At 40.2% G+C, this 16,811-nt stretch overlaps 1 protein-coding gene across 4 annotated transcripts; it reads right to left on the reverse strand.

The window, feature by feature from the left end:
- Positions 1-1,351: 1,351 nt before the first annotated feature.
- Positions 1,352-8,030, reverse strand: LOC148103949 (uncharacterized). 4 transcript variants are annotated; one of them, XM_087835015.1, is made up of 2 exons: positions 7,741-8,030; positions 1,352-5,860 (listed from the first exon to the last, which is right to left on the reverse strand). In XM_087835015.1, exons 1-2 carry the CDS (start codon positions 7,754-7,756, stop codon positions 4,275-4,277), a joined length of 1,602 nt encoding a protein of 533 aa, XP_087691141.1. In that variant the 5' UTR covers positions 7,757-8,030; the 3' UTR covers positions 1,352-4,274. The 4 variants fall into 4 exon arrangements, 2 of the variants coding, with proteins under 2 accessions (XP_087691141.1, XP_087691144.1); XM_087835018.1 differs by having other exon boundaries at positions 7,630-8,030; XR_015717100.1 differs by lacking the exon at positions 1,352-5,860 and adding an exon at positions 7,207-7,477 and having other exon boundaries at positions 7,630-8,030.
- Between the last annotated feature and the right edge of the window lie 8,781 nt (positions 8,031-16,811).

Raw genomic sequence — 16,811 nt, forward strand, 5'->3', positions numbered from 1 at the left:
AAATACACACATGATAACAATAGGAGGGAATGCCGCTGTAATTAATACAGACTAACAGGATATGGAAGGCAAAAGTGAACACACCGAACACAGGCAGAATGCTAACCACTGGCTCAACAATGGTATATTGTCATGTACAAAATGTGGTGAAGCCACTGTGGTGCATTTGTGGTGAGAAATGGTCCAGACGATGTATTCTAATAGTGGGCTTTACTGCATGTAATGGAGAGGCCTCCCTTACTACCACTTATATTATAATTTCTATATCACTTTAGGAGCACCTTTTGCTTTATTAAAAGAACCTTATCTAGCACTTTATTCAGCATCGCACTTTAAGCCTAGCACAGGAAGAATATTTGCACACAAATTGGATTTTTCATTGAGTATTTATTGTGTATTTAAAAATCAGTTGGTAGCCTTTGTTCCAGGTCCTGCTCCTCATCAATAAATGTGGTGGTTGTCTGTGAAGAAGACAGTTTGTGATTGAGAGCAAATAAAGTTTACCAGTAAGGATAACTAATAATAGTGTGTTTGAAAGTCTAGAAATAAAGGTGGTGCAAAGAAGTGACCGTAAGATGTTATTACTCACCTTTCTCCAGGGTGTTTGGGCAAATGTTTTCCTGGGGGTCCAGACACATTTAAAGGTTCCAGGAGAGGCCATGGGTTAAAGGAGCGTGGGAAATCTTTTGTCCTTGGGTTTTTTTGGTGTTTTTACAATAAGGGGTATGGTTTACGGATAAAGTTTAAAATATTCATTAATATGAAAATGTAAAATGTATTTATACATATTTTTATTGAAGTTGATGTATAATGTGATAATGTGGTGGAAGGTCAGGATTTGAGAACTCACCTGTTAATAGAATAATGCTTTAACCTGTGACAGCTGAAAGTATTTAAGACTGTCAGTTGTTATTAGATGCAATGTTTGTGAGCTGTATGGTAAATAAATACCCCTTGTTCAACTATACTTGTCTTGGTCTGCCTCATAATAAATCCAGCCGCAAAAGGCTGTCCTATTACACTGCACATGTCACATGACAATACAGTTACAGGGGGATTCGGAGTGTGGTCCTGTGATAAAAGCTGCAATTCCACTGTAATTATATGATATTTCAATTATTCTCTTTGAATTGGCATTTTAATTATATTTATGCACAAATACTTAACAGTAGGTACACTGGAATAAAGGGTTAGCAAGTCGGTTTCTTACAGAGAAAATACAAAAAATTATTATAGCGACATAACTTTTAAGTAATGTGTAAATAAGTTCACAGAAAATAAGAAATATACATTATAAGTTTTATATATCTTAATAATTATAGGATACATTTAATTTTACACATACCTTTGGTCAAAATGACAAACTGATGAAATATAATAAAAAAGTTTGATGCAACATAAAAAAGACAGGTTTCTTTTTCTCATCATGCAACAAAACAGACCCACATCATGTTTTAAGACAACAGAAATCATTTAAAACTATTAAATTTTGTTCTTTGAATTCTTTTGGCGGCAAAGAAAGACTGGACCCAGGGTGGTCAAAGCTCAAAAAATGATCTTTATTTTACATTCCCGGGAACGGAGACCTGAACACACGAACACACGCTCAGGTCTGAAAGCAGCAGCAGCCAACATGGTCATATATATATATATATATATATATATTTCTGCAGCACGTCACACACTCTAAGTTTGGATCAAAACACTCTGCTTAGTTTCACTTTCTGTCTGCACCTCCTGTGCTCTGTTTAGGGCTCACAGTTTCCTGTCACCCTGCGACCTAGTTTACACTCAAATCCCAACAAAGCACATTTCACCACATTTCAAATAGCTACATTAGAGAAGCGCTGCATTGATCTCACTAATTATCTCATAATGAACAGCCCACTAAACAGCAACAGGTCTTTCAGATTGACCTAGAAGGCAATCTGTTCAGATGCTCTGCTTCTCTTTGTGATCACATGATGACAATAATGCTTGGTCTGTAAGATTACATAGATGTTTGCACAGAACAGATAAACTCAACGTTTGCATGACTTTAACATGACAAACTTTTCCTCAATTTGATCTTCAATGAACAGTTTGTTTTGTGAGGCGTGCATAGATTTCTAAGCCTTTGTGCATTGTGGCCTCTTATTAAATTCCGTTTATAGTTCTGCTACACGTCACACACACATAGTTTCGATATAAACAACTCCTTCTGTGTTACTAGTTCCGCTTTTCTGTCTGGTTTCCTGTGTTTTATTAATATGCCTATGCAACTCTACCCTACCTTCTTCTTTTTTTTTTTAACTTCCCCTTACTGAAGTCTCTGTTGCCAAGGCGACCAGTCACCCTCTGACCTAGTTTTCCTCACAGACCTTACTATAAAAGTACAAAAAAACAATATAATCAGAAAATAGGCTCTAAGAATATATTTTTATTAACACTCTTAATCATGGGTTTAATTTAGTAAAGTAAATATGGTAAATGGACTATATAGCACTTTTCTACTCTTCTGAGCACTCAAAGCGCTTTACACAACTTGTGCATTCACCCATTCGCACAAGCACATTGTTCTAAGTGCTTTCTAAGTAACATTCACACTAGGGATGCACCGATACCGATGCCGGTATCGGGTATCGGCCTCGATACCACATTTTCTAAAGTACTCGTACTCGTTAAAAGTCCCCCGATACCGAGGACCGATACCACGGTCTGAGACCTGTCTATGTTTGAGCGGCATGTAAGGGGTTAATCACAGGCGCCGAGTGCCCGCCCCCAGGCATCGAGTGCCCGCCCCCAGGCCAGGCCCCGGCTGCATCTCAGAGCAGGGAGAAGGCGAGGCGAGACATATCAGCCGTGTGGAACTATTTCAAAGTGAACGAAGATGCGAAAACAAAGGCGGACTGCAAATTGTGCTCAGCAAAATTGTCCAGAGGAGGCTCTAAAGGTAGCGCATGTAACACAAGTAATTTAATCAAGCACCAAAATCCCAACACGACAACGAGTACAAAGAGTTTACCCACGCTTATTTACCCATGCTTATTAGCACAGAGGAGCATAGCTGATGCTATAGCAGTGGGACGGAAAATAGTTGGGCATTTTAAACATTCCGCCTTAGCCTACTTCCGCCTCGAGGACATTCAGGGACAGCTCAACCAGCCAATAAAGAGACTGCAGCAGGACGTACAGACGCGGTGGAACAGCACGCATTACATGCTCCAGTCCCTCATTGAGCAAAAGCGAGGGCTGGGCGTGTATTTGTCCGAGCATGAACTCCCTGACTCTCTTACCGCTCACCAATGGGCTCTTATGGAGACGACTGTTGCCATCCTCGCCCCCTTTGAGGAACTAACTAAAAAAGTGAGCAGCTACGACGCACTAGCCTCTGATGTCATCCCAGCTGTGACTGTGCTAGTGAGACTTCTAAACAGAGAAACAGACGAACAAATTTAAAATTAAATTTTGTTTTTTTATAATTATTTATTCTGTAATATGTTGCATACAACATGCTTTTCATTTTAAATAAATGTTCTTATTTCCAAACTAGTCCCTTGTTTGTTTGTTTTTTGTTAAATTATAGGACTAAAGCTGTTACCTGCAAATTTAAATCATGTTTTTATTAAGTACTCGGTATCGGTGAGTACTGAAATGCAAGTACTCGTTTCCAAAAAAGTGGTATCGGTGCATCCCTAATTCACACTCCGATGGATGCATCGGAGAGCAATTTGGGGTTAATATCTCGCCCAAGGATATTTGGCATGCAGACTAGGGGAAGCCAGGAATCGAACCACCAACCTTCCGATCAGTAGATGACCTGCTCTACCGCCTGAGCTACAGCCACCCCATTAATAATAGCCATTACATATATGAAACAACAATCAGTAGTTTCTGAAAAGACCATTTGATTAAAAATCAGAAAATGTAAGAAACTAATATCAACAATTCAGAGAAAGTCTTTCTGGTTGGCTGCCAGCTTAAGATAGGCATGTTATTTCCCTTCCCTTAATTCCTCTTCTCTCCAGAGTATACCTCCACCTCTCCAGGTTCTCTTACTACTGATTCCTATTCCTACTATAGATTACAATATCATCTGCAAACAACATATTCAACAGATCTTAACTGACTTCGTATGTCAGTCTGTCCGTCACTACTGAAAACAAGAAGGGCTCAGAATTGATGTAATCCCATCCCCACCTTCAACCCATCTGTTACTCCTTCAGCCATTCGGGAGGGGCTCAGAGTCGCAGAGCCGCTGCTCCTCCACATCGAAAGGAGCCACTTGAGGTGATTCAGGCATCTGACAAGGATGCCTCCTGAGTGAGGTGTTCTGGGCATGTCCCACTGGGAGGAGGCCCCAAGGCAGACCCAGGACACGCTGGGGAGATTATATCTCTCGGCTGGCCTGGGAAAGCCTTGGTGTTCCCCGCGATCCAACCCCGCGATCCAGCCCCAGATAAAGCGAAAGAAGATGGATGGATGATTGGGTGGATCAGTTGATGATTTATTAACCTATTCTTGAGTGCAAAAGCCTTTCCACACTGACCACAGCTGAATGGTTTAAATCCAGTGTGGATAAGCTGATGTTTTTGTAAGCTGCCATCCTGAGTAAAGGTCTTTCCACACTGATCACAGCTGTATGGTTTAAATCCAGTGTGGATGACCTGATGTTTTTGTAAGTGACGATTCTGAGTAAAAGCCTTTCCACACTGATCACAGCTGAATGGTTTAAATCCAGTGTGGATAAGCTGATGTTTTTGTAAGCTGCCATCCTGAGTAAAGGTCTTTCCACACTGATCACAGCTGAATGGTTTAAATCCAGTGTGGATAAGCTGATGTTTTTGTAAGCTGCAATCCTGAGTAAAGGTCTTTCCACACTGATCACAGCTGTATGGTTTAAATCCAGTGTGGATAAGCTGATGTTTTTGTAAGCTGCAGTCCTGAGTAAAGGTCTTTCCACACTGATCACAGCTGAATGGTTTAAATCCAGTGTGGATGACCTGATGTCTTTTTAAGTTACCTTTGGAAGTGAAAGACTTTCCACACTGATCACAGCTGAATGGTTTAAATCCAGTGTGGGTGACCTGATGTCCTTTTAAGTTACCTTTGGAAGTGAAAGACTTTCCACACTGATCACAGCTGAATGGTTTAAATCCAGTGTGGATGACCTGATGTTTTTTTAAGCTGCCACTCTGAGTGAAAGTCCTGCCACATTGATCACAGCTGAATGGTTTAAATCCAGTGTGGATGACCTGATGTCCTTTTAAGTTACCTTTGGACGTGAAAGACTTTCCACACTGATCACAGCTGAATGGTTTAACTCCAGTGTGGATGACCTGATGTCCTTTTAAGTTACTTTTGGAAGTGAAAGACTTTCCCCACTGATCACACCTGAACGGTTTAAATCCAGCGTGAATGAGCTGATGTTTTTTTAAGTTGGCATTCTGAGTAAAAGCTTTTCCACACTGATCACAGCTGAATGGTTTAAATCCAGTGTGAATGAGGTTGTGTTTTTTTAAGCCGTCACTCTTGGTGAAACTCTTTCCACACTGATCACAGCTGAATGGTTTAAATCCAGTGTGGATGAGCTGATGTCTTTTTAAGTTGGAATTCTGAGTAAAAGCCTTTCCACACCGATCACAACTGAATGGTTTAAATCCAGTGTGGATGAGCTGATGTTGTTTTAAACAACTATGCCGGGTGAAAGTCTTTCCACACTGATCGCATGTGAAGCTTTTGTCCCCACTGTCAATGCTCTGGCGTCTTCTGGGCTGCTTCATAGTGGTAAAAGTCTTTTCCATCTGGTTCACAACTGGTTCATCTGTACTTGCTGGAACTGGTTGGTTTTTGTTTTGTTTGATGCTTTCCCTTCTTTTGACTATAATGACAAAGAAACAAAACAGTGACATGTGGTTATAGAACGACAAAACCTACAAAGTGTACAGATTATGACACATTCTTAAAACCTTAATTCAGTTTCAGTTTAACATCGTTAAAAGGTTTTTTAAAAAAAACAACGTATATAGAGACACATTGTAGACACAAACAGAAGACATTAATTATATGAAAAGAGATGTGTGAATTATTTAGCAAAGAAAAAAGATATATAATTCTAAATATATTTTAGACATCTAAAAGTAGCCACCCCTTCCTTTGTTGACAGCGCTGCAATCCCTTGGCCTTCTCTCAATGATTCATGATGTAGTTGCCAAGCGCAGTCGCAAAAAAACATCAATCGCTAACAAACAAAAAAGTGGCTCACGTGGTGACCGCCCCATGAAAGGAAGACCAAGAGTCACCTCTGCTGCTGACGATAAATTTATCTGAGTCACCAGCCTCAGAAATCACAGCACCTCTGGTTAGAGCCTAGAGAAATGCCACACAGAGTTCCAGTAGCAGAAATATCTCTACATCACCTGCTGAGAGGAGACTTTGTGAATCAGCCCTTTATGGTCAAATAGCTGCTAAGAAACCACTACTAAGGAAAAGCAACAATCAGAAGACATTTGTTTGGGCCAAGAAACACAGGGAATGGACATTAGACCAGTGAAAATCTGGTCTGATGAGTCACATTTTGAGATGTTTGGTTCCACCCACTGTGTCTTTGGGGAAGCAGAAAAGGTGAACGGTTCACACTGTGAAACATGGAGGAGGTGTGATGGTGTGGAGGTGCTTTGCTTGTGACGTTGTTGGGGATTTATTCAAAATTGAATGCATGCTAAACCAGCATGGCTACTACAGCATCCCGCAGCAACATGCCGCCCCATCTGGTCTGTGTTTAGTTGCACCATCATTTATTTTTCAACAGGACAATGACCCCAAACACACCTCCGGGCTGTGTAAGGGCTAATTTGACCAAGGAGAATGATGGAGCGCTATGCCAGAAAGCCTGGACTCCACAGTAACCTGACCTAAACCCATTCCAGATGGTTTGGGATCATATGGACCAAAAGGGCTAGCAAGTGCTCAAGATTGTTGGAAAACCATTTCAGGTGACTACCTGTGAAGCAAATCAAGGGATGCCAAGAGTGTGCAAGGCAGTAATCAAACCAAAGGGTGGCTAGAATCTAGAATATAAGACATGAGTTATTTTCATTATTTTGTTTACTTCCTATTTCCATATTTCTTCATTTATAGTTTTGATGCCTTCAGTGAGAATCTACAATGTAAACAGTCATAGAATGAAAGAAAAGGCATTAAATGAGAAGCTGTGTCCAAACATTTGACCAGTGCTGTACTAAGATAGAAAGACAAACAGCACACTTGGCTCAGCCTGGCTGCAGCGCTGAAAAGAAACCTGAGGTTGTTCCCGGTTTTTCATTACTTACTCAGATTTCATTATTTTTCAAGAGGGCTTATTCTTTTCCAGGTCAAAAGAAGATCTTCTAAATTAGTCTTCAGTGTAGGTGTACTTATAAGTTCTTCCAGGGAGTTGAGATTCTCTGATTTGTTGCCTTCTTTTTCAGAGCAGCCACATTGTGCAGAGGACATAATGCTATTAACAAAAGAAGCTCTATGCGATCATCAGAGGGAATAAAGTAAGCGACAGAGGATAAACAGAAGGCACAAACAAAAACACAAATTAGCGAGAGAAACGCTGTAGACTATTATGGAGTTAGGCAACCAATGCAGTTATAATTTACTCACTGTGGATCCCTCTCTGAGTAACCCGAATTAAAGATCCACCAGGGGAGAAGGAGGCAAGCGTGCCGATTTTGTAATTGGACTACGACTAGTAGAGGCAGTGGGCTCACTGACCTCCTCTTTCCGGCATGTTACTCCCGTCAGTCAGCACGAGTACACGTTCTTTGTTTACAACGATCAACGAGAGCGTATATCTTTCCAATCACGCATCAGAAACAGAAACGCGATCTGCTGGAGACCAGAGGGGTAGCATTAAGGAAGCTCAGCACAGCCACACGATCTTTGCCTAAGACGGCTTAAAAAACGATAGCTGCTCATGGAAGATGAAAATTTTGATGACTGTAGTTATACTCTTACTTCCTTACGTTCTGCTTTTTACTAGTGATGTTCGATTCGTGAACGAATCGTTCAATACTCGAGAATCACTTTACTGACTCGTGAATCATGATTCACAAGCCAAACTGACTCACTGACTCATCCCTGTTGCTGTTCGCTTAGTAGAAATATATCTAGCTTATAATTACAATTGGGGGGGGGGGGGACAACAGCCAGTTTCTTAACAAAAGCATTTCTGCTCTGAACTGGAAGAAAAAACCCTGAGTAGAAGCTCACATCAAGAAAATAGCTCCTCGGTTCACAGTAGCATCGCTCTGCTAACATGCTAACAGCACATTTGAGCTACTCACCCCCTCCCTTCCTGTGCTGAATCGTAAGCGTATGCAAATCACTCAGGACTCGCTCACCCCCTCCCTCCTGTGCTGAATCATAGAGCGAACGAATCACCCACTCACTAGTGATGGGATTTCCGACTCTTTTTAGAGAACCGGCTCTTTCGGTTCAGCTCACTAAAAAGAGCCGGCTCTTTCGGCTCCGAACCGGCTCTTCAGGTTGTTTTGTTGCTTTAATTAATTTATTATTAACAATAATATTAAATTATGCACAAAAGGAATTACTAACGTAAAAAAAGTGGTTTTATTTATATATGTTTATATATAAATATATGCGGTGGCCCCTAGAGACAAAACACGTACAAACTCCAAAACACATTTCTAGCATGAACTGAACTTCCAAAGCAGAGCTACTAGATCACTTAAATTACACAATTGAAAGCATGTTTGTGTATTTATACACAGGCACTCATATATATTCAAATAATTTAAAAACAATGTTCATTTACCTGTTACTACCACACACCAAATCCGGTCGTTGGTACTTGCTGGCTTGTGTAGCCACTAGGTAACAAAAGCTCAACACTGCACCTAGCATTCTGGGGCACTTCTGTTGACTTTTGTACGTGTTTTGAGTTTTTATGTGCTTCTGAGGTTGTACGTGTTTTTACATGTTTTGGAGTTTTTACGTGTTTTGGAGTTTGTACGTGTTTTTACGTGTTTTGGAGTTTGTACGTGCTTCAGGGTTTGTACATGCTTCAGAGTTCGTACGTGATTTGAAGTTTGTATGTGCTTTGTCTCTAGGGGCCACCGTAAATATACTTTTATTTATTCACTCCACATAAAATGTAATAAATAAATCATATAATACAAAAATCAACTATTCACATTTCAACTTTTAACTATTTAAATTTTCAGCTTTTTCCTTTTACAAATTTAAAGTGAAACAACACAAAACCCTGCAAACCACAACACAATTAAATATAAATTAAAATATGAAAACAAAAATGACATGCATATTCTCTGTCATATGGGCCCGCATGAATAAACTTTCTGAATCCTTTATCATCTGCAACTGAAAATAGTTGTGGATGATTACTTTACCTTTCTAATGTGACGTTGTTGTCCCTGGCTTTCTTTCTCTCCCTCTGGCTCTGTTCCTGTGCTACTGAGTGTAACTACCGCCCCTCCCCCCTCTGCCCAGCGTAAAGCACAAGGCTCGCGTGCTGAGTGAAGCAGAAAAAAAGTGCGAGAGAGAGGCTGAGAGAAAGGAAAAAAAAAAAAAAAACCCACGCGACGGCTCGCGATAAGGAGCCGGCTCGCGTCGTTCACGTCAAAGAGTCGGCTCTAAGAGCCATTTCGTTCGCGAACGACCCATCACTACCACTCACTTACTAACCCCCTCCCTCCTGTGCTGAATCGTAAGCCTAAGCGAATCACTCAGGACTCGCTCACCCCTCCCTCCTGTGCTGAATCATAGAGCGAGCGAACGAATCACTCACTCGCTCACCCCCTCCCTCCTGGCTCACAGCTTCTTCTTCTTCTTGGTTGGCAACCAATGTTAAGGCGCATTACCGCCCCCTGGCTCACAGCTCAGTGAACATTTAGATGAGAAAATATATATTTAACACATTTAAGGAAAATACTAATAAAATACAAATAAACAAAATAAATGTTTATTAAGCAATTTTGATAGGAAATTGCTTAATTTTAGAAATGTTTTCGCTCTTTTTTGCTCTATAAAATAGTTGGTTTTAGTTTTTAGAATCATTCATCTTAGCAGTGGGATTTACATGAAAAGAGAAACAAATTAAGTTTGAATGAAAATGTAAATTTTTTGCACTTTTTATTTTTATTTTTATCCCTATTTATTCTATTTATCCCCTTTGTATATTTTATCTATATATGTCTTTGTATTTATATATGTGTGTGTGTGTGTGTATATATATATATATATATATATATATATATATAATATTCTTGACTCTGTAACTTCTGTCGGTGCTGTGCTTTTTGGAAAACAAATTTCCCAGAGGAACCTACCCGAGGGATTAATAAAGTTCTATCTTATCTTATCTCTTATCTCTCTCTCTGGTCAACTGACTCAGTGAATCAAATGACTCAAAAACCCGATTCACTTTGGTGAGTGACTCATTAAAACTCGATTCAGTAAAAAGAATCAAATTTACCATCACTACTTTTTACAAGCGCTACTACTTCTTCTTGTTTAATGTCAATTGGCAAGCAACGTTACTGGTGCATTACCGCCACCACCTGCACAAGAGTGTTGATAGGGGACACTAATCTCCTGCAAATTCTTTCATCTTTACTGTTCTGCCATCTTCACTTGATTTTTTCAATTACTGTTTTATTTCTCCTTTAGTGAATAGTATCATTATATCAATTTGACTGCTTTTTGTAGATTGTTTTGCATATTTGCGTTCCAGCTCTAAAATTTAAGGCTCCCCCATGGCCCCTCCCGTCAAGATTGTCTTATCTTTGTTTTCATTTTAATAAACGTGAACAGCAGAGAGAGGAAGACACCCTATAATGAGATGAAACAATACCTTGTAATTTTTCCTGCATATACAATTTTACAGTCATTCACATCATGCCACTAATAACCAGCTCGCAAAGTAAAACATAATAAAAACAAACCAACAAACACAAAACACCAGACATTATGATATAGACTTATAATTTGCACAGTTTGTGTTTTCTAAATTCTATTTCACACATATACACGAAAAGTGAACGCAAGGGCCCTCAGTGCCCCTGCTTGCTGCTGCTGCGCTGAAGTCTCAAACACAACCTGTCAAAAGGGAAAGGGGGCGGGAAGCATCCAAAAAAAGAACATTTCATTCATAATGTTGTCAATCCAAGCCCAGTGTGCATTGATTATTTTTCGTGGTTTGTGCGAAATCCCAGAAAGAAAATAAAACCCTATAAAATGGTCAAGGTCTATTAGGTTATGTTATGGTGATTCTCGGATTGAGTGTCATCAGATGCTCAGTATAGGAAAAAAAAGAAAGAAGAGGAGAAGAAACGAGCAAAACATACAGGTAATCAGATGTGTCATCGGATAGTGGTAGGTATGGGACATTAAATGGGGCATTTAAACTTCATTTCATTTCAAAACAGCATTAAGACCGTGGACCAGACCTTTTATTAGAAATTCAACAAATACTAGCATTAATAGGGATACACTCCTTTCCAGCTGGTGGCGATAATGCTCCAATAAACGAAGAAGAAGAAGATGTGCCAGTCATCATAATTGTTATTTTCCATTGCATTTTTTTAAGCTGGTTAAAGCCATCACCTTTGTCCATCTGTATCTGAAAGTGCCACAGGACTAGGGCTGTCCCAAACACACTATCAGTTGCGGCCATCTTGCTGATGTATTTGTGGATGTTTGTTGTTTCATCCTGAATAGTGGTTCTGACACTCAGTAGGCTGCAGCCACCTTCATTTCACTTAGTGTAAAGTCTCAGAGTGCTGGATTTGGATTGAAACTTTCCATACATGTCAAAGAGCTTTCTTATCTTGATGCCAGTGGCTTCTTTCTCTTCTTTTAGCCTACTGATTATCCCAGCAGGGGTATAGGTATTAATTGCCTGGATCCTATACTTCTCATTCAGCTAACACCACGCCATCCTTCAAAAGTCTTTGCCTCACTGTGTGTGCAGATGCACTCACACCTGCCTGCTGCCATTCCTGAGCAACTCTGCACTGGTGGCACCCATACCCTGCAGCAGTAGCGGTTTTAGATACGGACGACACGGGCGGTTGCCCGGGGCGGCATCGTGGTAGGGGGCGGCATCACAGGCATCGGTTAAAAAAAAATTGCTTGTACTCATGCGGCCCCGACATCATGCGAGCCCATATTGGGAATGGCATAGGCACCGATCGATTTTCTATCGCCCATGGGAGTAAGGGCGCCCTCCGTTTGCGAGGTGCGCCTGCTGCTTGCTGCACAGGGAGGAGAGGGCGGGGCGACGGGGGATTCTCTGGCTGGCTGGAGCAGCAAAAATTACCAACTCTCAAAATAAAACAAAAATAAAAACAAACAACAAACACGAAAACACCAGACATCATGATACAGACTTATAATTTGCACCGATGTTTTTTCAAAATTCTATACACGAAAAGTGAGCCTAAGAGCCCTCGGTGCGCCTGCTTGTTGCTGAAGTCAAAGTAAACTTTATTGTCATCTCCGCTACATACAGTCCAGTATATAGAGAGACGAGACGACGAGGCTCCAGTTACAGCAGTGCAAGAAAACAAACAATAAATATTTAAGAGTAAAAAAAAAAAAATATACACTTTAGGACTCGGGGTAAAGGGATCAATAACAATTTAAAATGTATATTTTATATTTTGTTTATTTAAAGTCTCACACACAACCCGTTTTTAAAGTTTAAAAAAAGAGAAAAGAAGAGGAGTGTAGCGACTTCCACAGTCGCTAGAGGCCGGGGATGGAGCCTGCCTATTTGCCTGACGCGCTGTCAACTTTACGCAGTAATGCGAGAGGTGGAATTGCTTGCTTGTTTATTAAAGTGCTTGAAAAGTTTACAGAGCAATGTGATCGGCTCGCGATTCAAACTCTTAAAACATCACAGGCTCTAATTCAACAAGGGGAAACTCGTTGTGCTGCGGTCAACAAAAACTAAGGCTACCCAGCCCTCCTCTCTGTCAAAATCAAACCAGTGAATGACAGACTGACAACGCCCTCTTAATGTCACCGCTAGCACCCACGTGACTCCCGTTACACATCACCATAGCAACCAAACAAATTAAAACCCAGTGATCCTTAAAATTCAATACATTTAATTATGGCTCCTACAAGGAGGAACGAGCAAAAGACACAGGTAAGCAGATGTGTCATTAGATAATGGCAGGTCATGTATCCTAAAACATTAAGAATCAGAATACTTTCTTAATCCCTAAGGAAATTATGTGGGTTACAGTTCCTCCAAGAAGAAATGGTAAAAATAGTAACAGTAACAGACTAAACTCCAAACAATATATACAATAATATAATATTAATTAGTCAGTGTCAGTTGTTGATTTGTCCTGTTCTCATTGTATGACAAAGTATGATGTCTGTTTAGTAGCCGTTTACATACTATGCATACTCTCTCCCTCTTCATATGTATGTGTGTGTGTGTGTGGGGGGGGGGGGGGGGGGGGGGGGGGGGGGGCGCGCCAGAGGGGGTGTTCGCCCAGGGCGCCTAACAGGCTAGGACCGCCACTGCCCTGCAGCTGAATCATCTTTAGGAGATCGTTCTAAGCCTTGCTGGACTTTCTTGAGCGCCCTGAACCTTCTTGACAACAATTAAACCTGTTTCTTAAAAGTTCTTGTTGATCCCATAAATGGTCGATTTAGCTGCAATTTTAGTAGCAACAACATCCTTGCCTGTGAAGCCCTTTTTATGCAACACAATGATGTTGCATTGCAGATAACCATGGTTAACAGGAAGAACAACGATCTCAAGCATAATCCTCACTATTATTCTAACCCAGTCAGCATACCATAATAATCTTCAGCCTTGTGCTCGTCAACATTCTATTGTTTGTATTGTTTGTTTCTTGAAATTATCTCAGCATGTCTTTTTATGGCAGTGATAAATGCAGTGGAAATAGGTTTTTTTGGATTAAGTTCATTTTTATGGCAAAGGACTTGCAAAGAACTTTGCAATTCATCTGATCACTCTTCTTAACATTCAGTATTTGTACATACAGTATTTGGAAGATTTTCCTTCCTTTGGCAGAAACTGCTTCTTTGTGCTACCTGATGCTCATGGCGTGCATTTAGCTTCTTTAGCCAGTAGGTGTGAATCATGTCATGGCTGTCTAAGTCAGGGGTGTCGAACTCCAGGCCACGAGGGCCGGTGTCCTTCAGGTTTTAGATATCACCCTGTTTCAACACCCCTGAATCAAATGATTAGTTCATTACCAGGGTTGTGGAGAACTTTAAGACATGTTGAAGAGGTAATTTAGCCATTTAAATCAGCTGTGTTGGACCAAGGACACATCTAAAACAATGCAGGACACCGGACCCTAAGGCCTGGAGTTCAACACCTGTGGTCTTAGTCTTTATGCTTGAGACCCTTTCTTGGATGCGTGGATCCTGTTCCGGGAGGTTGGCTGTTAACACCACTGGCCACTAGAAGTGGGAATCACCAGACTCTGAGTATTGCGATACAATATATTGTGATTTGTCACATTTTTTTCTATTCATTTTATCTAATAACAAAGTCAAAAACTCATTGTTTCTCTAATTTCCGTCAGTTTTATTGCTGACAAACTGAATTGTTTGTACCACAGTCTAGTCCAACGTAACTGAATGCAACCATCTGGGGACAACGGTACAATTATAGCTATTCCGAACCATCAAATTTGTAAAAACTATGCAGCCCCTTCAGCAACAAAAGAATTTGAAAGTAAATTACTGTAAAATTAAGACAATATAGTTTTACATTAAATAAAAAAACTTTTTCAATTGGAATAAAATAAAATATGTTGTCTTAAATTAAAATAAGTAAACTGTCATGTTTATTGCTGCCATAAAAAAAGTTAAACACATTTGGACAGTGAAGGAATGTCAGGATTCTTGCTCAGAAAAAGGATCAACATGCTCTGAAGTCTGTAACAAAATATCGATTTCTGCTGTCCCTGTATCGATACATTATTAGCAAACAAAATATCACGATACTACACAGTATCGATTTTTTTTCCCCCACCCCTAATATACAAACAACCAGTACACAGGACACAGAACAGAAACATACGCAATTTTTCTTACATAGAGGGTAGTATGTAGTGTCAGGGCTATGGCATCATCAGTGGACCTGTTGTGCCAATATGCAAATTGTAGAGGGTCCAGTGAGTCGGGTACTGCAGAGCAAAGGAAGTCCCTGACCAGCTTCTTGAAGCATTTGCTCACGATGGGGGTCAGGGCTACAGGTCGCCAGTTGTTCAATGAGGAGATGGTGGAGGATTTGGGTACAGGGACGATGGTGGCCATTTTGAAGCAGGCTGGGACTACAGACAGAGAGAGGGAAAGGTTGAAGATGTGTGTAAACACTCCAGCCAGCTGAGCCACGCATGACTTGAGGATGCGGCCGGGAATCCCGTCCGGACCAGTAGCTTTGCGTGCGTTCACCTTCCTGAAGCACTTCCGCACATCCTCCTCAGACACAGTGTGCGCACTGACGTCATCCGCGGTGCGCACACTGTCCGGTCAAAGGTGAGGCACATCAAGCACAGAATAATAATTGTAATCTGAGGCTAAAACGCATGTACTGAGGCTGAAAGAAGCTTCAGTGCTCTCAGAAGACTAAAAACATGGCTAAGGTTAACAATGACTCAAATGAGATTAAACAATGCTGCTGTATGCCATGTCCACCAGGAGAGACTGGACAGTATAGATGTCAAACAAATATGCCAGCAGTTTACCTCAGTTAACGAGAGGAGCAGGCATGTGTTTGGCTCCTTCACACAGTGGACATTGAGTTGTTCTGTGGGCACCAGTAGTCCATGTCTGTTGCTGTAACAGTAGTTCATGTTTAGAATAAAAAATCCCAGCTCACTGATTTGATCGGGGCAAGAGTGTGCCTAAACTGTTGCATAATTTGGCTGAGAGATCTTTTACTTTGTGGTAATCTTAGATGAGTAGTTTTATGGACAAAAACCACCAGGTCAATCAGTGTTCCCTTAGTGCCAAAATATAACAGCTGTTGGTGCACTATAAATGAAGTAATGATGTTAAGTCCTTAAAGTCATATTCTTTTATTGTCATGACTGTATTTGAAGCTATTTTTATTTTTGTATGATACCTGATTTATATGGATTATGGCTGAAGTAAACTAAAGCCTAAAATACTTAGTCAGTCATTTGTTTAATAGTAATTTAACATTATATAATTCACATATAAAACTATGAATTGTGATTTTAAATGGTTTAAAAGCATGTAGAATAGCAAATGCAGGCAAGTATATTTCTCGTCTTTTTATTAAGAAGCAAAAACAAAAAGGAAAAAAAAAAGAAACAGGGCAGGGTTTGGTGGTTGAATCATCCGTCCCCGCCAATGCCAAAACCAAATCTACGCCCTTGACAACTGTAATAAGTTTTGTGTCTCTCCTCTGGGCACAGGAATTGCAGGGTTTTAAAGCTTGGATCGGGGTCTGATGCTGTATGCTGATAATATTCAATATTTAGTATTTACTGTTATAATCACATAGATTATCGTGATGATGATGTTTATTATATTGCTCTCTTTTTTGCTTGTTTTTTCTTTTTTCTTTCTTAACAGGTGATCCATGGACCACCTGTTAAATATATATATATATATATATATATATATATATATATATATATATATATATATATATATATATATATATATTTATATATATTGTTTTTGTCTGTTTGTTTTGGTTGGTTTTTATTTTTTGCCCTTTATCACCGTTCCTCTTCCCCGCTGTTTTTCTTTCCCTACCTCTCTTTCTTTCTCCT

Source organism: Neolamprologus brichardi, chromosome 3, assembly GCF_056152115.1.
Source record: "Neolamprologus brichardi isolate AB-2024 chromosome 3, ASM5615211v1, whole genome shotgun sequence".
In the NCBI taxonomy this organism is placed as follows: Eukaryota; Metazoa; Chordata; class Actinopteri; order Cichliformes; family Cichlidae; genus Neolamprologus; species Neolamprologus brichardi.